The 22,825-nt window shown below is 48.6% G+C and overlaps 1 protein-coding gene across 1 annotated transcript in view; it reads left to right on the forward strand.

Annotated features, from left to right (window-relative positions):
• The window catches only part of LOC147096581 (uncharacterized), a 63,651-nt gene that overhangs the window by 23,829 nt on the left and 16,997 nt on the right, over nt 1-22,825 (forward strand). Inside the window, exon 2 of the mRNA XM_085975384.1 lies at nt 15,761-17,063. Coding sequence (XP_085831510.1) covers nt 15,870-17,063 — 1,194 coding nt within the window. The 5' untranslated portion in view covers nt 15,761-15,869. The remainder of the gene's footprint in view (nt 1-15,760; nt 17,064-22,825) is intronic.

Consider the following 22,825-nt stretch of genomic DNA (forward strand, 5'->3'; position numbering starts at 1 on the left):
AGGTGCGGTCTCACCAAGGCCCTGTACAACTGTAGCAAGACATCCTTGTTCCTGTACTCGAACCCTCTTGCTACGAAGGCCAACATACCATTTGCCTTCTTAACCGCCTGCTGCACCTGCATGCTTACCTTCAGCGACTGGTGCACAAGAACACCCAGGTCTCTTTGCACTTCCCCTTCTCCCAATCTATTGCCATTCAAATAATAATCTGCCTTCCTGTTTTTGCCACCAAAGTGGATAACCTCACATTTATCCACATTATAGTGCATTTACCATGTTTCTGCCCAATCACCCAACCTGTCCAAATCGTACTGGAGTTTCACGACATCCTCCTCAAAGCTTACCCTCCCACCCAGCTTTGTGTCGTCTGCAAATCTGGAGATATTACATCCAATTCCCTCGTCCAGATCATTAATATATATTGTGAACAGCTGCGGTCCTAGGACCGATCTATGCGGTACCCCATTAGTCACTGCCTGCCACTCGGAAAACGACCCGTTTATTCCAACTCTTTGCTTTCTGTCCGCCAACCAGTTCTCTATCCAAGTCAATACCTTGCCCCCAATCCCATGTGCCTTAATTTTGCACGCTAATCTCTTTTGTGGGACCTTATCGAAAGCCTTCTGAAAGTCCAAATACACCACATCCACTGGTTCTCCCTTATCTATTTTACCAGTTACATCCTCAAAAAATTCCAGTAGATTAGTCATGCACGATTTACCTTTTGTAAATCCATGTTGACTTTGTCCGATCCTGTCACTGCTTTCCAAGTGCTCTGCTATTACATCTTTTATAATAGACTCGAGCATTTTCTCCACTACCAATGTCAGGCTTACCGGTCTATAATTCCCCGCTTTTTCTCTACCACCTTTTTTGAATAGAGGGGTAACATTAGCTACCCTCCAATCCATGGGTACTGTTCCAGAGTCTATCGAGTTCTGGAAGATGACCAGCAATGCATCGACTATTTCTAGGGCCACTTCCTTAAGTACCCTGGGATGTAGATTATCAGGCCCTGGGGATTTATCGGCCTTCAGTCCCATCAATTTTCCTAACACCATTTCCCTACAAATACTGATTTCTTTCAGTTCCACCCTTTCATCAGACCCGATGTTCCCCGGCATCTCTGGGAGGTTATTTGTGTCCTCCTTTGTGAAGACAGAACCAAAGTATGAATTTAGTTGGTCTGCCATTTCTTTGTTTCCCATTATAAATTCCCCCGATTCTGACTGCAAGGGACCTACGCTTGACTTCACCAATCTTTTTCTCTTCACACAGCTATAAAAGCTTTTACAGTCAGTTTTTATGTTCCCAGCTAGCTTACTCTCATATTCTATTTTCCCTTTCTTAATTAATCCCTTTGTCCTCCTTTGTTGAATCCTAAACTGCTCCCAATCCTCAGGATTATTGCTTTTTCTGGCCAATTTATATGTCTTCTCCTTGGATCTTATGCTATCCCTAATTTCCCTTGTTAGCCACGGTTGGGTCACCTTTTTTGTTTTATTTTTACGCCAAACTGGGATGAACAACTTCTGTAGCTCATCCATTCGGTCTTTGAATGTTTGCCATTGCCTATCCACCGTCAACCCTTTGACTGCCATTCCCCAATCAATCCTACCCAACTCGCTCCTCAGACCATCGTAGTTTCCTTTATTTAAATTGAGGACCCTAGCCTCTGAGTCAACTACTTCATTCTCCATCTTAATGAAGAATTCGATCATATTATGATCGCTCCGACCCAAGGGGCCTCGTACAACAAGATTGCTAATTAATCCTTTCTCGTTACATAATACCCAGTCTAAGATGGCCTGATCTCTGGTTGGTTCCTCGACATATTGGTCCAGGAAACCATCCCGTAAACACTCCAGGAATTCCTCCTCCACATTATTGTTACTAATTTGGTTGGCCCAATCTATATGTAGATTAAAGTCACCCATGATGACTGCTGTGCCCTTATTGCACGCTTCTTTAATTTCCCTTTTCATGCCATCCCTAACCTCCGCCTTACTGTTGGGAGGTCTATATACCACTCCCACTAATGTTTTTTTCCCCTTAGTATTTCTCAATTCTACCCATACAGGTTCCACATCATCAGAGCTAATATCCTTCATTACAATTGTATGAATCCCTTCTTTAACCAGTAATGCTACCCCACCTCCCTTTCCTTTTTGCCTATCTTTCCTGAATATCGAATACCCCTGGATGTTGAGTTCCCAGTCTTGGCCATCCTTGAGCCACGTTTCCGTAATCCCAACCAAATCATATTCGTTTATCTCTATTTGCGCAGCCAATTCATCCACCTTATTACAAATGCTCCTTGTATTCAGACACGAAGCCTTCAGGCTTGTTTTTTTAACGCTCTTAGACCTATTAGAATTATTTACTGTGGCCACGTTTGATTTAAACCATTGATTTCTCTGACTGCCACTTTTGTTTTTCTCCTTCCTATCTTTTGCTTTTATCCCTGTTTCCCTTTCCTCTGTCTCCCTGCTCAGGTTCCCAACCCCCTGCCATTTTAGTTTAAACCCCCCCGAACAGTGCAAGCAAACCTCCCCGCAAGGATATTTGTCCCGCTCTGGTTCAGGTGCAACCCGTCCGACTTGTACAAGTCCCACCTCCCCCAGAAGCAGGCCCAGTGATCCAGGAAACTAAAGCCCTCCCTCCTGCACCAACTCTTTAGCCACGCATTCATCTGCTCTATCCTCCTATTCCTATACTCACTAGCACGTGGCACCGGGAGTAATCCAGAGATTACAACCTTTGAGGTCCTGCTCTTTAATCTGCTACCTAGCTCCCTAAATTCTTGCTGCAGGACCTCATCCCTCTTCCTACCCATGTCATTGGTCCCAATGTGAACCACGACCTCTGACTGTTCACCCTCCCTCTTCAGAATGCCCTGCAGCCGTTCAGTGACATCCTTGACCCTGGCACCAGGGAGGCAACAAACCATCCTGGAGTCACGTCTACGGCCACAGAAACGCCTATCTGTTCCCCTTATGATAGAATCCCCTACCACTATTGCTCTCCCACTCTTTTTCCTCCCTTCCTGAGCAGCAGAAGCACCCCTGGTGCCAGGAAGTTGGCTGCTGCTGCCTTCCTCTGGTAAGTCATCCCCCTCAACAGTATCCAAATCGGTATACCTGTTTGAGAGGGGGATGGCCACAGAGTAATGCTCCCTCTACACTGTCCCATCAAACACTCCCAGGGCAGGTACAGCACGGGTTAGATACAGAGTAAAGCTCCCTCTACACTGTCCCATCAAACACTCCCAGGGCAGGTACAGCACAGGTTAGATACAGAGTAATGCTCCCTCTACACTGTCCCATCAAACACCCCCAGGGCAGGTACAGCACGGGTTAGATACAGAGTGTCAGCCGTGGCTCAGGTGGCAGCACTCTCTCCTCTGAGTCAGAAGGTTGTGGGTTGAAGTCCCACTCCAGAGACTGGAGTCTAAAACTCTGTGCTGCCCCTCCAGTGCAGTGCTGAGGGAGTAAAGCCCAGTGCAGAGTAAAGTTCCCTCTGCACTACTCCACTAACAGGCCTGAGCCCCAAACTCAGAAGAGCGCCCTCTGCTGCATTCCACTTGTCTCAGCAGCGGGAGAAGCAGGCGGCGGAGGTCCCGCCCCTCGGCCACCCCGATTGGTTGGAGGACCCGCCGCCACCTCAGTCCTCCGAGCTCCACCCGCTCTCTCCCTATTGGTCGGAGCTCCCGTCAGTCACCGCCGTGGAGTTGATGACGTGGCCCAGTCCGGCTCCCTGCAGAAGACAAGGGGCTGCGGCCGCTCAAGCCGCTCTGCTCGGTGCCATGAGGGCGCTGGCACGGTGCGGTTTGTATTTTCTTTTTATTTATCTCCCCGCCCGCACTTCTCTCCGCTATATATACAAAACCCTGATAAAACTCACTTTCCGCCAGTGATCCGGACTCTCGCGGTTGCTCGGGTCGACCCAGAATGTGAGGCCCTGTGCAGGCGCGGTAGCGGCTCATCCTCGGGAGCGGGGCCCGGCGGTGCATGCGGAGTAGGGGGAGGGGGCAGGGCCTGTTCAGAGCCCGCGCTCACCTTGGAGCGGCGCATGCGGAGTAGGGGGAGGGGGCAGGGCCTGTTCAGAGCCCGCGCTCACCTTGGAGCGGCGCGTGCGGAGTAGGGGGAGGGGGCGGGGCCTGTTCAGAGCCCGCGCTCACCTTGTGGCGGAGTAGGGGGAGGGGGCGAGGCCTGTTCAGGGCCCGCGCTCACCTTGGGGCGGCGCATGCGGAGTAGGGGGAGGGGCGGGGCCTGTTCAGAGCCCGCGCTCACCTTGGAGTGGTGCATGTGGAGTAGGGCGAGGGGCGGGGCCTGTTCAGAGCCCGCGCTCACCTTGGAGTGGTGCATGTGGAGTAGGGCGAGGGGCGAGGCCTGTTCAGAGCCCGCGCTCACCTTGTGGCGGCGCGTGCGGAGTAGGGGGAGGGGGCGAGGCCTGTTCAGGGCCCGCGCTCACCTTGGGGCGGCGCATGCGGAGTAGGGGGAGGGGCGGGGCCTGTTCAGAGCCCGCGCTCACCTTGGAGTGGTGCATGTGGAGTAGGGCGAGGGGCGGGGCCTGTTCAGAGCCCGCGCTCACCTTGGAGCGGCGCATGCGGAGTAGGGGTGGGGGCGGGGCGGGGCCTTTTCGGACCCTGCGTTCCCCTTGGAGAGGCACATGCGGAGAAGGGGGCCGGGCCTGTTCAGAGCCCGCACTGCCCTTGGAGCGGCGCATGCGGAGTAGGGGGAGGGGGAGGGGCGGGGCCTGTTCAGAGCTCACCTACAACAATGTGAACAACAACAACTTGTATTTCTATGCTGGAAAAACTCAGCAGGCCAGGCAACATCCGTTAACGTTAACATTGATTCAGACCACTGCTTTATTATTGATATATATTAATGACCTGGACTTGGGGATACAGGGCATAATTTCAAAATTTGCAGAGGACACGAAAATGTAGCAAACAATGAGGATAGTAACAGACTTCAGGAGGACATAGCCAGACTGGTGAAATGGGCAGAAACGTGGCAGATTAAATTTAATGTAGAGAAGTGTGAAGTGATTCATTTTGGTAGGAAGAATGAGCAGAGGCAATATAAACTAAATGGTCCAGTTTTAAAGAGGGTCCAGGAACAGAGAGGCCTCGGGGGGTATGTACACAAATCTTAGAAGGTGGCAGGACAAGTTGAGAAGGCTGTTAAAAAGCAAACAGGATCCTTGACTTTATTAATAGAGGAATAGAGTACAAAAGCAAGCAAGTTATGCTAAGCCTTTATAAAACACTGGCTAGGCTCCCGCTGGGCACCACACTTTAGGAAGGATGTCAAGGCCTTAGAGAGGGTGCAGAATAAATTGACGAGAATGGGACCAGGGATGAGGGACTTGAGTTACGTGGAGAGACGGGAGAAGCTGGGGTTGTTCTCCTTGGAGCAGAGAAGATTAAGAGGAGATTTGATAGAGTTGCTCAAAATCATACAAAGCCCTGGTTGGACCCTAGAGAGTGATAGAGTCATAGAGGCATAGAAGGAGGCCATTCGGCCCATCGAGTCCGTGCCGGCTCTCTGTAGAGCAATCCAGTCAGTCCCATTCCCCCGCTCTATCCCCGTAGCCCTGCAGGTTTATTTCCCTCAAGTGCCTATCGAGTCTCCCCTTGAAAACATTGAGTGTCTCCACTTCCACCACTTCCATTGGCAGCGAGCTCCAGGTCCTCACCACTCGCTGCGTAAAAAAGTTTTTCCTCACGTCCAACCTGTATCTCTTGCCCAAAACCTTAAATCTGTGTCCCCTAGTCCTTGTACCATCAACTAGTGGGAACAGCCTTTCCCTGTCTAGCCTATCCAAACCCCTCATAATCTTGTACACCTTTATCAAATCACCCCGCTACCTCCTTTGCTCCAATGAAAACAAATCCAGCTTCTCCAACCTGTCCTTGTATCTAAGATCCTCCTTCCCCGGAACCATTCTGGTGAACCTCCTCTGCACCCTCTCAAGGGCCTTCACACCCTTCCTAAAGTGTGGTGACCAGAACTGGACGCAATACTCCAGTTGTGGCCTAACCAGCGCTTTATAAAGGTTCAGCATAACTTCTCTACTTTTGTACTCAATACCTCTATTTATGAAGCCCAAGATCCCACATGCTTTGTTAACCACTCTCTCAATATGCCCCGCCACCTTCAGCGACCTACGCACATTAACTCCCAGGAACTCCCTGGAGCACTGTGTACAGTTCTGGGCACCGCACGTCAGAAAGGATATACTGGCCTTGGAAGGAGTGCAGCACAGATTGACCAGAATGTTACCCAGGCTCCAAGGGTTAGATTATGAGGGAGAGATTACATAAACTAGGCTTGTGTTCCCTGGAATCTAGAAGGTTAAGGAGTGAGTGAGGATTTTAGGATTTTGAAAGGAATTGGTAGAGTAGATAGAGAGAAACTTTTGCTGCCGGTGGGGAAGTCGAGGACAAGGGGACATCACCTTAAAATCAGAGCCAGGCCATTCAGGAGAGAAGTTGGCAAACACTTCTTCACACAAAGGGTGGTAGAAGTGTGGAACCTTCTCCCACAGAAAGCAGTCAATGCCAGCTCAATTAATCATTTAAAATCCCAGAGCGATAGATTTTTGCTAGACAAGGGTGCAAAGGGATATGGAGCCAAGGCAGGTGGGTGGAGTTCAGACACAGATCGGCCATGATCTCATTGAATGACGGAACAGGCTGGAGGGGCTGAATGGCCTCCTCCTGTTCCCATGCTCCTATTTACTCTATCAAAACCCTTCATGTTTTGAACACCTCTATTAAATTCCGCTGCACCTTCTCTGCTCCAAGGAGAACAATCCCAGCTTCTCCAGTCTCTCCACATAACTGAAATCCTCTGTGTATTTGTCGTGGGGCAGCAGGCTATAGCAAACAGCTTTCTTAAGAACATCAGAAATAGGAGCAGGAGCAGGCCATTCGGCCCTTCGAGCCTGCTCCACCATTCAATAAGATCATGGCTGATCTTCTACCTCATCCCCACCTTCCCGCCCGATCCCCATATCCCTCGATTCCCCATGAGTCCAAAAATCTATCGATCTCAGCCTTGATTATACTCAATGACTGAGCCTCCACAGCCCTCTGGGGCAGAGAATTCCAAAGATTCACCGCCCTCTGGGTGAAGAAATTTCTCCTCATCTCAGTCCTAAATGGCCGACCCCTTATTCAGAGACTGTGACCCCTGGTTCTAGACTCCCCAGCCAGGGGAAAACAGTCTCCCAGCATCTACCCTGTCAAGCCCTGTAAGAATTTTAAATGTTTCACTGAGATCACCTCTCATTCTTCACAATTCTTGGGAATATAGGCCTAGTCTCCTCAATCTCTCCTCACAGGACAATCCCCCCCATCCCAGGAATCAGTCTGGTGAACCTTTGTTGCACTCCCTCTAAGGCAAGTATATCCTTCCTTAGGTAAGGAGACCAAAACTGTCCACAATACTCCAGGTGTGGTCTCACCAAGGCCCTATATAACTGCAGTAAGACTTCTTCACTCTTATACTCCAATCCTCTTGTTATAAAGACTAACATATCATTTGCTTTCCTAATTGCTTGCTGCACCTACGTGTTAACTTTCAGTGCCTCGTGTACAGGGACACCCAGGTCCCTCTGAACAACAACATTTCCCAATCTCTCACCATTTAAAAAATACTCTGCTTTTCTATTTTTCCTACCAAAGAGGGTTGGAGTATAAAAGCAGGGAAGTCCGGCTACAACTGTACAGGGTATTGGTGAGACCACACCTGGAGTACTGCGTACAGTTTTGGTCTCCGTATTTAAGGAAGGATATATTCGCATTGGAGGCAGTTCAGGGACGATTCACTAGATTAATTCCTGAGATGAGGGGATTGACTTATGAGGAAAGGTTGAGCAAGCTGGGCCGATACTCACTGGAATTTAGAAGAATGAGAGGTGATCTTTTTGAAACATATAAGATACTGAGGGGGCTCGACAAGGTAGATTCAGAGAGGATGTTTCCCCTCGTGGGGAAATCTAAAACTCGGGTGCACAGTTTCAGAATAAAGGGTCGCCCTTTTAGAACTGAGATGAGGAGGAATTTCTTCTCTGAGGGTCGTAAATCTGTGGAATTCTCTGCCCCGGAGAGCTGTGGAGGCCGGGTCATTAAATACATTTAAGGTGGAGATAGACAGATTTTGGCAAGATAAGGGAGTGAAGGGTTATGGGGAGCGGGCAGGGAAGTGGCTTTGAGCCCAAGATCAGCCATGATCTTATTGAATGGCGGAGCAGGCTCGAGAGGCCAAGTGGCCGATTCCTGCTCCTATTTCTTATGTACTTGTGTTTAAAGCGGATCACTTCACACTTCTCCACAGAATCACAGAATCACAGAAACCCCACAGTGCAGATAGAGGCCATTTCAGCCCATCGAGCCTGCACCGACACATATCCCACCCGATCCCCGTAACCCCTACCCCCACCCTATCCCCGTAACCCCATGTATTTAATCCCTCTAACACTAAGGGTCAATTTTTATCATAGCCAATCAACCTAACCCGCACATCTTTGGACTGTGGGAGGAAACCGGAGCACCCGGAGGAAACCCACGCAAACACGGGGAGAATGTGCAAACTCCACACAGACAGTCACCTGAGGCCGGATTCGAACCCGGGTCCCTGGCGCTGTGAGGCAACAGTGCTAACCACTATGCCACCGTGCTGCCCATTATATTCCATCTGCCATGTTCTTGCCCATTCACTGAACCTGTCTATATCCCTTTGCAGCCTCTTTGTGTCCTCCTCACAACTTATTTTCCCACCTAGCTTTGTATCGTCAGCAAACTTGGATACATTGCACTCGGTCCCCTCATCTAAGTCATTGATGGAGATTGTGAATAGCTGTGGCCCCAGCACTGATCCTTGCGGGACCCCACTAGTTACAGCCTGCCAGCCTGAAAATGAGCCGTTTATTCCTACTCTCTGTTTTCTGACCATTAACCAATCCTCAATCCATGCTAATATTACCCCCAATCCTATGAGCCCTAAGTTAGTGTGACAGCACCCTGGGAGGAAAGGGCACCTGCTCCTGATTGCCACCCACTTAACTTGACAAGGTCAGACTGTCTACACCACAACTCCAGATATACACAGCCATGCTTCAGCTGTCCAGAGCCTTGCTCAGGCCCCATCTGGAGGACTGCCTTCAGTTTTAGGCACCGCACCTCAGAAAGGGACACACTGGCCTCGGAGGGGCTGCTGGGCAGATTCACCAGGAGGACACTGGGGCTGAGAAGGTCTCATTATGGGGACGGAACCATCGAATGAAACAGCACAGAAGGAGGCCATTTGGCCCACCGTGCCTGTGCCGGCTCTTTGAACGAGCTCTCCAATTAGTCCCACTCCCCCCTGCTCTTTCCCCCTCGCCCTGTCAATGTCTCCCCTTCAAGTATTTACCCACTTCTTTTTTGAAAGATACTATTGAATCTGCTTCCACCGCCCTTTCAGGCAGCGCATTCCAGATCACAACTGGCTGTGTTTAAAATCTGTTTCCTCGTGTCGCCTCTGGTTCTTTTGCCTGAAATCTGTGTCCTCTGGTTACCGACCCTTCTGCCACTGGAAACAGTTTCTCCTTATTTACTCCATCCAAACCCTTCATGGTTTTTTTTTATTCATTGATGGGATGTGGGCGTCGCTGGCTGGCTGGGCCTGCATTTAGTGCCCATCCCTAATTGCCCTTGAGAAGATGGTGGTGAGCCGCCTTCTTGAACCGCTGCAGTCCATATGGTGTAGGTACAACCACAATGCTGTTAGGAAGGGAGTTCCAGGATTTTGGCCCAGCGACAGTGAAGGAACGGCGATACAGGTCCAAGTCAGGATGGTGTGTGGCTTGGAGGGGAACTTGTAGGTGGTGATGTTCCCATGCGTCTGCTGCCCTTGTCCTTCTAAGTGGTAGAGGTCGCGGGTTTGGAAGGTGCTGTTGAAGGAGCTTTGGCGAGTTGCTGCAGTGCATCTTGTAGATGGTGCACACTGCAGCCACAGTGCGCCAGTGGTGGAGGGAGTGAATGTTTAAGGTGGTGGATGGGGTGCCAATCAAGCGGGCTGCTTTATCCTGAATGGTGTCGAGCTTCTTGAGTGTTGTTGGAGCTGCACTCATCCAGGCAAGTGGAGAGTATTCCATCACACTCCTGACTTGTGCCTTGTAGATGGTGGAAAGGCTTTGGGGAGTCAGGAGGTGAGACACTCGCCGCAGAATTCCCAGCCTCTGGCCTGCTCTTGTAGCCACAGTATTTATATGGTTGGTCCAGTTCAGTTTCTGATCAATGGTGACCCCCAGGATGTTGATGGTGGGGGATTCAGCGATGGTAATGCCATTGAATGTCAAGGGGAGATGGTTAGAGTCTCGCTTGTTGGAGATGGTCATTCCCTGGCACTTGTGTGGTGCGAATGTTACTTGCCACTTGTCAGCCCAAGTCTGAATGATGTCCAGGTCCTGCTGCATATGGACACGGACTGCGTCAGTATCTGCCGAGTCTCGAATGGTGCTGAACAGTGTGCAATCATCAGCAAACATCCCCACTTCTGACCTTATGATGGAGGGAAGGTCATTGATGCAACAGCTGAAGATGGTTGGGCCTAGGACACTGCCCTGAGGAACTCCTGCAGTGATGTCATGTGATTGAGATGAATGACCTCCAACAACCACAGCCAACTTCCCCTCTATCAGATCTCCCATTAACCTTAGCCGGACAGGTGGAAGGGGTATCAGTGGGAGAGCATTGTGGGGGTAGTGATCATAATTCAGTTAGATTTAGGGTAGTTCTGGAAAAGGACACAGATAGACCAGGTATAAAAGTTCTCAATTGGGGAAACGCCAATTTTACTGAGCTGAGATGTGATTTAGCCAAAGTGGACTGGAAGCAGCTACTTGAAGGTAAATCAGTGTCAGAGCAGTGGGAGGAGCTAGTGAGGGCTCAGCGAAAGTATGTTCCCTTAAAGAAAAAGGGTGGGACCAACAAGTCTAGAGCCCCCTAGATGTCAAGGGGCACACAGGGTAGGATAAAGAACAAAAGGGAGGCTTCTGACAGTCCCTGAGGGCTCAATCCCACAGAATCCCCAGAGGAGTGGAGAAAGGGCAGGGGGGAAATTAAAAAGGAAATTAGCAAAGAGAAAGCATGAAAAAATATCGGCAGGTAAGATCAAGGAAAACCCAAAGATGTTTTATAAATACATTCAGAGCAAGAGGATAACTAAAGAAAGAGTAGGGCCTATTAGAGACCATGAAGGTAATCTATGTGTGGAGGCGGAAGACATGGGTATGGTCCGAAATGAACACTTTGTGTCTGTTTTCACAAAAGAGAGGGATGATGCAGACATCGCAATCAGGGAGGAGGCGTGTGAAATATTAGGTGAAATAATCATAGTGAAAGAGGAAGTATTGTTTAGCATCTTTGAAAGTGGATAAATCCCCAGGCCCGGATGAAATGTATCCCAGGCTGTTAAGAGAAGCAAGAGAGGAAATAGCAGAGGCTCTGGCCATCATTTTCCAATCCTCTCTGGCTACAGGTGTGGTGCTGGAGGACTGCTAACGTGGTACCACTGTTTAAAAAGGGAGAAAGGGACAGACGGATCCCAATCGACCCAATCTTTCCTCATACGTCATTCCTGGAATTCCTGGTACTTAAGGAAGTGGCCCTAGAAATAGTAGATGCATTGCTAGTCATCTTCCAAAATTCAATAGACTCCGGAACAGCACCCATGGATTGGAGGGTAGCTAATGTTACCCCACTATTCAAAAAAGGTGGTAGAGAGAAAACGGGGAATTACAGCCTGACATCGGTAGTGAGGAAAATGCTCAAGTCCGTTATAAAAGATGTAACAGCAGAGCACTTGGAAAACAGTGACAGGATCAGACAAAGTCAACATGGATTTACAAAGGTAAATCGTGCTTGACTAATCTGCTGGAATTTTTTGGGGATGTAACTGGTAAAATAGATAAGGGAGAACCAGTGGATGTGGTTTAGTTGGACTTTCAAAAGGCTTTCGATAAGGTCCCGCATAAGAGATTAGCGTGTAAAGTTAAAGCACATGGGATTGGGGGTAAGGTATTGACTTGGATAGAGAACTGGTTGGCAGACAGGAAGCAAAGAGTTGGAATAAATGGCTCTTTTTCCGAGTGGCAGGCAGTGACTAGCTGGGTACCCAGGGATCAGTCCTTGGACCCCAGCTATTCACAATATATATTAATGATCTAGACAAGAGAACTAAATGTAATATCTCCAAGTTTGCAGATGACACAAAGCTGGGTGGACGTGTGTGCTGTGAGGAGGATGCCAAGAAACTCCAGTATGATTTGGACAGGTTGGGTGATTGGGCAGAAGCATGGCAGATGCAATATAACGTGGATAAATGCGAGGTTATCCACTTTGGTGTCAAAAACAGGAAGGCAGATTTTTATCTGAATGGCAATAGATTGGGAGAAGGGGAAGTGCAACGAGACCTGGGTGTCCTTGTGTACCAGTCGCTGAAGGTAAGCATGCAGGTGCAGCAGGCGGTTAAGAAGGCAAATAGTATGTTGGCCTTCGTAGCGAGAGGGTTTGAGTACAGGAACAAGGATGCCTTGCTGCAGTTGTACAGGGCCTTGGTGAGACCACATCTTGATTATTGTGTGCAGTTTTGGTCGCCTTATCTGAGGAAGGATGTTCTTGCCATGGAGGGAGTGCAGCGAAGATTCACCAGGCTGATACCTGGGATGGCAGGAATTACGTATGAGGAGAGATTGGGTCAATTGGGCTTATACTCGCTGGAGTTTAGAAGAATGAGAAGGGATCTCATTGACACTTCTAAAATTCTAAAAGGACTAGACAGACTAGATGCGGGAAGGATGTTCCCAATGGTCGGGGAGTCCAGAACCAGGGGACACAGTCTAAGGATAAGGGGTAAGCCATTTAGGACAGAGATGAGGAGGAATTTCTTCACCCAGAGAGTGGTGAACCTGTGGAATTCTCTACCACAGAAGGCAGTGGCGGCCAATTCATTAAATATATTCAAGAAGGAGTTGGATATATTTCTTAAGGCTAAAGGGACCAAGGGATATGGAGAGAAGGCAGGAACAGGGTACTGAATTTGGATGATCAGCCATGATCGCATTGAATGGCGGAGCAGGCTCGAGGGGCCGAATGGCCTACTCCTGCTCCTATCTTCTATGTTTCAAAGTTTCTAAGCTCTGGAATTCGCTCCCTAAACCTCTCCACCTCTCTTTCCTGCTTGAAGATGCTCCTTCAAACCGATTTCTCTGACCAAGCTTTTGGTGATTTGCCGAATATCTCCTTATGTGTCTCGGGGTCAGATTGTGTTTGCTAACACTCCAGTGAAGCGCCTTGGAACATTTGACTCAGTTACAGGCGCGAGATAAATTGTGATTTTTAGTTTTATTAACTGTCATTCAAGTTTCACCCCCTCAATTGTAAAGGGCAGGTAGGCACTGGGATACAGTTCCACAGTCACTGGTTGCAGTGATTGTTGGCCGCCTATTCAACCTTGGGGGCATCACAGACAAAATGAAGCCCCCTTTGCAGACTCGGCCTTTGCTGCTGGGGGTGACTGGACAGTGATCGGTAGCAGGAGCCCAGGGCACTGAGGCTAACTGCAGTCTCCCCAACTGCATCCCAGGCCGGGATCAGCTGAGCCCCCCCACAGTGTGCAGCTGGAATGTGCAACCTATCCTGGGGAGCGGGGGAAAGGGAGGTCAAGGGTCAGCACCGAATGTCAGTCAACCAAGTGGTGTTGACGTCACGGGGTCCCAGCGCGTATCGCCCGCCCACTGCTCCCGCGATCTCGCTCCCTATTGGTCGGCGGACACGTCCATCCCGCCCGCCCGCTGCCCGTGGTCACGTGCCCCTGAGGCACTCCATTCTGTGCCTGCGGAGCCCTCGGACTGTCGATCCTTTCATAGAAACGTCGAAAAATAGGAGCAGGAGTCGGCCATTCGGCCCTTTGAGCTTGCGCCGCCATTCAATATGATCAGGGCTGATCCTCTATCTCAATACCACATTCCCGCTCTCTCCCCATACCCCTTGATGCCTTTTGTGTCTAGAAATCTATCTATCTCCTTCTTAAATATATTCAGTGACTTGACCTCCACAGCCTTCTGTGGTAGAGAATTCCACAGGTTCCCCACCCTCTGAGTGAAGAAATTTCTCCTCATCTCAGTCCTAAATGTCCTACCCCGTATACTGAGACTGTGACCCCTCATTCTAGACCCCCCAGCCAGGGGAAACATCGTCCCTGCATCCAGTCTGTCTAGCCCTGTCAGAATTTTATACGTTTCCACGAGATCCCCTCTCATCTTTCTAAACTCTAGTGAATACAGGCCTAGTCGACCCAATCTCTCATACGACAGTCCTGCCATCCCAGGAATCAGTCTGGTGAACCTTCGCTGCACTCCCTCTATGGCAAGTATATCCTTTCTTAGGTAAAGAGACCAAAACTGCACACAGTACTCCAGGTGTGGTCTCACCAAGGCCCTGTATAACTGTAGTAAGACATCCTTGCTCCTGTACTCAAATCCTCTTGCAATGAAGGCCAACATACCATTTGCCTTCCTAACTGTTTGCTGCATCTGCATGTTTGCTTTCAGTGACTGGTGTACAAGGACACCCAGGTCCCTTTGTACATCAACATTTCCCAATCTATCACCATTTAAATAATACTCTGCCTTTCTGTTTTTCCTACTGAAATGGATAACTTCACATTTATCCACATTATACTGCATCTGCCATGTATTTGCCCACTCACTCAACTTGTCTAAATCGCCTTGAAGCCTCTTTGCATCCTCCTCACAACTCACAATCCCACCTAGTTTCATGTCATCAGTGAACTTGGAAATATTACATTTGGTTCCCTCATCCAAATCATTGATATATATTGTGAATAGCTGGGGCCCAAGCACTGCTCCCTGCGGTACCCCACTAGTCACCGCCTGCCACCCTGAAAAAGACCCATTTATTCCTACTCTCTGTTTCCTGTCTGTCAACCAATTTTCAATCCATGCCAGTATATTACCCCCAATCCCATTGCCTTAATTTTGCACACTAACCTCTTTTTATGTGGGACTTTATCAAAGGCCTTTTGAAAATCCAAATACACCACTTCCACCAGTTCTCCCTTATCTATTCTACCAGTTACATCCTCAAAAGGCTCCAGTAGGTTTGTCAAACACGATTTCCCTTTCATAAATCCATGCTGACTTTGTCTAATCCCGTTGATATTTTCACAGAAACCCCACAGTGCAGATAGAGGCCATTTCGGCCCATCGAGCCTGCACTGACACATATCCCACACGATCCCCGTAACCCCTACACCAACACATATCCCACCCTATCCCTGTAACCCCATGTATTTAATCCCCCTAACACTAAGGGTCAATTTATCATAGCCAATCAACCTAACCCGCACATCTTTGGACTGTGGGAGGAAACCGGAGCACCCGGAGAAAACCCACGCAAACACAGGGAGAATGTGCAAACTCCACACAGACAGTCGCCCGAGGCCGGATTCGAACCCGGGTCTCTGGCGCTGTGAGACAACAGTGCTAACCACTATGCCACCGTGCCCTGTTATCACATCCTTTATAATAGACTCTTTAGCATTTTCCCTACTACTGATGGAAGGCTAACCAACTTGTGCAGCAGCTAGGGCCTGAAAATCAGCTTCACTGCCCCTGGGCTGGGAAAGGGTGACATGAGGCAACATTCTCCCTCTTACCCCTTTCTATACTCCTTTTACAGGGTTTTAGAAGTCGAGCATTTGCAGACAGGAAGCTCAGACCAAACATCAAATCAGGGTCAGACAGAGTCGCTCGATTCATCAGGACCTGAGTATCATCGGCCTTTGCACATGGAAGGAGAGAGCAGCGATCGCAGCGCAGACAAACCGCACACGTGTTCTGTGTGTGGACTCGGATTCAGCCGATCGCCTGTCCTGGCGAGACACGTGCACCATCACACCGGGGAGAAACCGGGTAAAGGTGGGGATGGTGGGAATGGATTCAGTTCCCCGTCTACGTCAGGAGTTCATCCGCACAGTCACCCTGGGGACAGTCCGTTCATCTGCTCCGTGTGTAGAAAGGGATTCACTGATCCATACAACCTGCTGAAACACCAGCTTGTTCACACTGGGGAAAGAGCATTTCAATGTTCTGACTGTGGGAAGAGCTGTAAAAGCTCCGGGGACCTGAAGCAACACCAGCTTGTTCACACTGGGGCGAGAGCATTTCAATGTTCTGACTGTGGGAAGAGCTTTAAAAGCTCCGGGGACCTGAAGCAACACCAGCTTGTTCACACTGGGGAGAGACCCTTTAAATGTTCTGACTGTGGGAAGAGTTTTAAAAGCCTCGGGGCTCTGACCAGACACCAGCGAGTTCACACTGGGGAGAGGCCATTTCCCTGCTCTGTGTGTGGAAAGGGATTCACTGATTCATCTAAATTGCTGACACACCAGCAAGTTCACACTGATGAGAGGCCGTTTAAATGTTCCGACTGTGGGAAGAGCTTTAAATGCTCCAAGGATCTGAAGCAACACCAGCGAGTTCACACTGATGAGAGACCCTTTAAATGTTCTGTCTGTCAAAAGAGCTTTAAATGCACCGAGGACCTGAAGCAACACCAGCTTGTTCACACTGATGAGAGACCGTTTACATGTTCTGACTGTGGGAAGAGCTTTAAAAGATCCAATCACCTGCTGGGACACCAGCTTGTTCACACTGATGAGAGAGCATTTACATGTTCTGACTGTGGGAAGAGCTTTAAATACTCCAATCACCTGCTGAGACACCAGCTTGTTCACACTGATGAGAGACCGTTTACATGTTCTGACTGTGGGAAGAGCTTTAAACACTCCAATAACCTGCTGAGACACCAGCGAGTTCATACTGGGGAGAGGGAGTTCACCTGCTCCATGTGTGGAAAGGGATTCAGTGATTCATCTACCTTGCTGGGACACCAGCTTGTTCACACTGATGAGAGACCGTTTACATGTTCTGACTGTGGGAAGAGCTTTAAACACTCCAGTAACCTTCTGAGACACCAGCGAGTTCACACTGTTCTGTAGCGCAGGGCCCTGTAGACAGCTGGGGCGACATGAACATGGAATGGATGAATGTTTTATAAATTCCTGTACTTTTGTTTAATCTTTCAATCTGTTGTGCTGATGATTCCCTTGATTTGACTGTTCATGTTATTTTTTTCCCTTATCACAGGCAAATGCCTATTAAAAGTCAACCATGTGCCCCCTTTTTAAAGGGGCACAACCAATAAAACCTGTAACATAACAAAAAAAAGTTTAAAGGGAACTTAACAAATGAAATTTAAATTCTATTTTCGGTGGTGATGATGCACGCCAGTCCCTCCGGTACCCACCGGTCGTGGAAGGCCTCGAGCATGCCGGTGGACTGTTCATGTTATCGCATAGAATAGGTCGACAAGTAAAGGCACAACATCTGGGTGTGAATCTAATAATTGTTGTATCCGTGTGTTAATGGAGACACGGAATGCAGGAGTTGGTCTAACAGGTGTTTACTGAACAAAGTCTGGAGGTGAACTAAAAGATACAAGACACTATACAGGTTTATATAGCCCGAGTGGCCACTACCGGCATTACAGTACACAGGGGCTCTTAAAGGCACATACACCACAATTCCTCCCCTTTTAGACAACCAGTACATAACATTTTAAGTAATCATTAATTAACATGTTTACAAGAACAATAATCTACACATTTGCTGCACTTAATCAATTATAAGTCAGTCTCTCTGGAGGCTTCCTGACTCGGGCCGGATAATGCCTCAGTGGTGTATTGTTTTCGGTGGTGTAGTAGGTTCTTTTGGCAAGGTCGATTCGGCTTGAATGCCAGTGTCGGGTTCATCTGGTTCCAGTATCACCGGATCGGAGGTAGATACTATGGGTATCTCTGCTTCATCATTAGGCGTATAGAGTTGTGGTGTAGGTTGTCCCTTTTCGGATGACTCTATGATCTGGTCAGCATGGCGCCTTATTATGCTTTCTCCAATGTCCACGGTATACATCAGCGGTCCTAGTCGTGTGCAAATAGTTCCAGGCTGCTGCCATTTCTCGGTACGGTAGTCCCAGGCCAAAACTTGTTGACCTATCTGGAAGGTTCTAGTTGGCCTTTCATTCATGCCTTGAAATTGCCGGTTCTCTACGTCCCTTCTGATGTTTGGCTTGATCAAATCCAGCCGGCATCTTAGTCTTCTATTGAAAAACATCATGGCGGGAGTTTGGTTTGTAACCACATGTGTTGCATTCCTGTATGCAAACAAGAACTTATCTACCTTATGCTGTAGCTTTATGTCTTCATTGCCCATGGCCTTTATGGCCTTCTTGAAGGTCTGGACAAACCTTTCAGGCAATCCATTGGTGGCGGGATGGTATGGGGCGGACGTGTAGTGCTTAACCCCATTGTTTTTTAAGAACTTCCTGAATTCTTCGGACACAAATTGCGGTCCATTATCAGAACAGATCTGTTCAGGCAGCCCATTCCTGGCAAATATGGTCCTTAATACTGTGATGGTTTTTTCCGTGGTGGTGGAGGACACCTTTATTACCTCCGGCCACTTGGAGTGTGCATCAACCGCGATTAAGAACATTGAGTCCATAAATGGACCAGCAAAGTCGATGTGTACCCTTTGCCATGGAGATGAGGGCCACTCCCATGGATGTAGAGGGGCTTGTGGTGGGGCGTTTTGAACCTTCTGGCATCCTAGACAGCCCTTGGTCATTTCTTCGATGTCTCCATCGATACCTGGCCACCACACAAACGCTCTGGCTAGGTTCTTCATTTTCACTCCACCCAGATGCCCCTCGTGAAGCTCCTTTAGCACTTTATCCTGGAGTTTGGGTGGAATCACCACTCTGGATCCACACATCAAGGTTCCTCGGCACACTGACAGCTGTTCTCTTCTTTGCGAGAATGCTGGCAACAGTGGTTCGCCATGTGCTGGCCATCCCTTCACCGTTAAATCGTAGACTCGTGAGAGAGTCGGGTCATTTCTCGTTTCCTTTTCAATGGTAGAATTTGTAACTGGTAGACATTCCACTATGGTTGAGTGGAACATCTCCACTCTTCTACCGTTGGCAACGGTAAATGCGATAAACCGTCAGCATTTCCATGCTGTTTTGATCCTTTGTATTCTATGTCATATTGGTGTGCCCCTAGGAAAAGGGACCACCTCTGTAGCCTTTGCGCTGTCATAATGGGAACGCCCTTTTTAGGGTTGAATATGGAGACGAGGGGTTGATGGTCAGTCAACAAGGTAAATTTTTGACCGTGTAGGTACTGGTTGAATTTCTTCACTCCCCATACCAGGCTGAGTGCTTCCCTGTCGATCTGGGCATAGTTACGCTCAGCTGAGTTCAATGAGCGTGACGCAAAAGCTATCGGCCGCTCCGAGCCATCAGGGAATCTATGCGATAATACCGCTACTACGCTGTAAGGGGATGCATCGCACGCCAGTCTAATTGGCAGTGATGGGTTGTAATGAGCCAAAACTTCCTTGGACGTGATCAAGCCTTTGCATTTATGGAAGGCACGTTTACAGCCTTCGCTCCATTTCCAAATTACTCCCGTTTGTAGCAGTTCGTTAAGAGGGTGCAGAACAGTTGACAAGTTCGGTAAAAATTTATGATAGTAATTTATCAATCCCAGGAACGACCTTAATTATGAGACATTTTCAGGTGCTGGGGCTTTTATGACCGCTTCAATTTTTTCAGGTGACTTATGCAACCCTTCTTCGTTAATTACGTGGCCACAATATGATATTTGTTTCTGGAAAAATTCGCACTTGGGGCGATTTGCTCGTAGGCCCCGTTCTCTCAGCCTAGTGAGCACCTGCTCCAAATTGGCAAGATGCTCGTTGTCATTTTCTCCTGTTACAAGGATGTCGTCTAGGTAGCATTGAGTCCCCGGAATCCCTTGCAGGACTTGCTCCATAGCTCTTTGCCAGATAGCTGGAGCTGATGCTACTCCGAAAACCAGTCGATTGTACTGCTACAGGCCTTTGTGTGTGTTTATCGTGAGATACTTTTTAGAGGTCTCCTCAACCTCCATCTATAGATATGCCTGTGCCAAGTCAATTTTGGTGAAATGTTTCCCTCCGGATAGTGAGGCGAAAATATCTTCTATCCTTGGAAGAGGATACTGTACCGTGTGAAGGACTGGGTTTACAGTCACCTTGAAGTCCCCACAGATGCGAATTTTTCTCTGTTCTTCAGATTTATCATTATTCAACGTTTTCTTCATGACCGGGACGATGGGTGTTGCCCACTCGCTCCAATCTATCTTGGATAGCACGCCTGCCTTTTCCAAATTCTCCAGCTCTGCCTCGACTGCTGGACGAATTGCGTATGGCACTGGCCTTGCCTTAAAAAACTTGGGAATTGCCACATCTTCCACTTTTATTGAGGCGGTGACGCCTTTCAAGGTTCCTAGTTCCTGTTGAAACACTTCTTTGGCGTTGGCCAAGATGTCTTTTAATCGTTCAGGTATGATGTCATCATCATTTTTTTTCTTACTGGTCACCGTCAGTGCCTGAATGGAGCGCCAGTCTAAACGTATCTTCCTGATCCATTCACGTCCCAACAGCGGTGGACCACCATCTTGCAGAACGTATAAATACAACTTCTGTATTTCCTTGCCGTTGTATACAACAGGCACCCTTATTTTCCCTCTGGGGTATACTTTCTGCCCCGTATATGTTTTCAAGATAATGGATGTGTCTTTCAAAGGTATATGCAGAAATAGCCGCTCGTAATCCCGTCGACTTATGACGGTCAGAGCTGATCCTGTATCTAGCTCCATTTTAACTGAGGACCCCACTATCGTGAGGGTAACCCAAATGGTCTGGTAATCTTCTTTGGCAATTACATTTTGTAATTTGAGACAGCTTAGTCTTTTGTTTCCGGAGTCGCTATTGCTCTTCTGGTCTTCGGAGCTACTGTCCGCCATCATTTGTACCTTTCTGTACTGTTCCTCATTGATTTTTGTTCTGTCAGTGGATTTTTTGTTTCCAGATCGGCATACACGTGCAATGTGTCCCATCTTTCCGCATTGCCTGCGTGCTTTGTCCTTGAACCAGCAGTCCCTCTGGTCATGGGTGGATCTGCCGCAGCGATAACATCTCTCGAAACCCTGTGTCATTTCATGGGTGCCGAAGTCCTGTGGCTTTTGTTGTATCTCTGCAGCTCCTCTTGCTGCTGCTTCGTATGATACAGCCACACTGAAAGCCTTGTCCAGTGTTAAATCTTTCTCAGAAAGTAGCCTTTTCTGTGTTCCTTCACTTAGGAGACCGCAGACGAATTTGTCTCGAAGAGAATCTGCCAGTCCTGCCCCGAATTGGCAGTGCTTTGACAGATTCCTTAATTCGGTGAGGTAATCAGCGTTACTTTCATTCTTGTGCTGATTCCTCCTGAAGAATTTGAATCATTCAGCTATCAGCAGTGGTGTTGGATTTAAGTGCTCCTGTAGGGTATCAACAATCTCCTTAAAATTCTTGTCCATTGGTTTGGCTGGAGTGATTAAGTTTCGTAACAGCCCGTATGTCCTTGCGCCCATTAGATTTAGAAGTACCGATGCCTTTTTATCATCCTCTATTTCATTTGCTGTGCAATATACCTCCACTCTTTCCACATATGTGGTCCAATCCTCTACATCACTATCGAAAGCAGTAATATTGCCAGTCTTAGGCATCCTGAAAAAAAATGGCGCCTCCCGTGCTTTCCTTTCTTCCCTGCGGAAAAAAATGGCGCCTCCCGCACTTTCCCGCCGCTGCCGCTGCTGACAACGCTGTTCTCCGCGGTTTTTATTTATACAGATATTTTTAATAGTTGGAGACTTGTTCCCGCCGGACTCTCTGGGACTTTTCCCTCCCTCTGCTTGGTCCGAACGCCGACCTGCTTTGCAGCGCTGGCCGTCTCCCGAGTGCTCCACCCTCCTTCTCTGTTTGCCTCCGCCTTCGCTGTTCGGCCCCGCTGCAGAGCCAGCCAATCAAGCCCCAGCCCGCCGCCCAGGAAGTATTATTGCAGTACCTGCCACCAGCCCGGCTAGCTGGTGAAACCACAGTTTTTTCTTTTTTTTTTTCTTCGACCTTCGTCTGAGGAATCGATCTCCTTGAGGTGCTGCCGAATTGCAGGTAAGTCCGTTTCCAATTCGTCGCCACTGTTGTGTCCGTGTGTTAATGGAGACACGGAATGCAGGAGTTGGTTTAACAGGTGTTTACTGAACAAAGTCTGGAGGTGAACTAAAAGATACAAGACACTATACAGGCTTATATAGCCCAAGTGGTCACTACCGGCATTACAGTACACAGGGGCTCTTAAAGGCACATACACCACAATAATAACCTCACGGACCGTATAGGTGTGATACCCAGACGGGCTTGTGGTTATGGTCTGGTCACAGATGGACTAAATCCCCTTTACTCACCTCTACAACAGGTGATGGAGATTCACAATCTGCACAGGGTGGGGAAGGAACCTAGGAACAGGGCGGGGCCATTCAGCCCCTCGAGCCAATTCCGCCATTCAATCAGATCACGGCTAATCTGTATCTCACTCCATCTACCCGCCTTGGCTCTGTAAGCCTTAATACCCATAACCAACAAATTCTATCAATCTCCATTTTGATATTTTCAGTTGACCCCCAGCCTCAACAGCTTTTTGTGGGAGTGTGATCCAGATTTCCACCACCCTGTGTGAGAAGAAGTGCTTCTTGACATCACCCCTGAACGGTCAAGCTCTAATTTTAAGGTTGTGCCCCTCCTTGTTCTAGAATCGCCCCCC

Source organism: Somniosus microcephalus, unplaced genomic scaffold (genome assembly GCF_052327205.1).
Source record: "Somniosus microcephalus isolate GS21.2 unplaced genomic scaffold, FLI_Smic_1.0 unresolved_chr1, whole genome shotgun sequence".
Taxonomy (NCBI): Eukaryota; Metazoa; Chordata; class Chondrichthyes; order Squaliformes; family Somniosidae; genus Somniosus; species Somniosus microcephalus.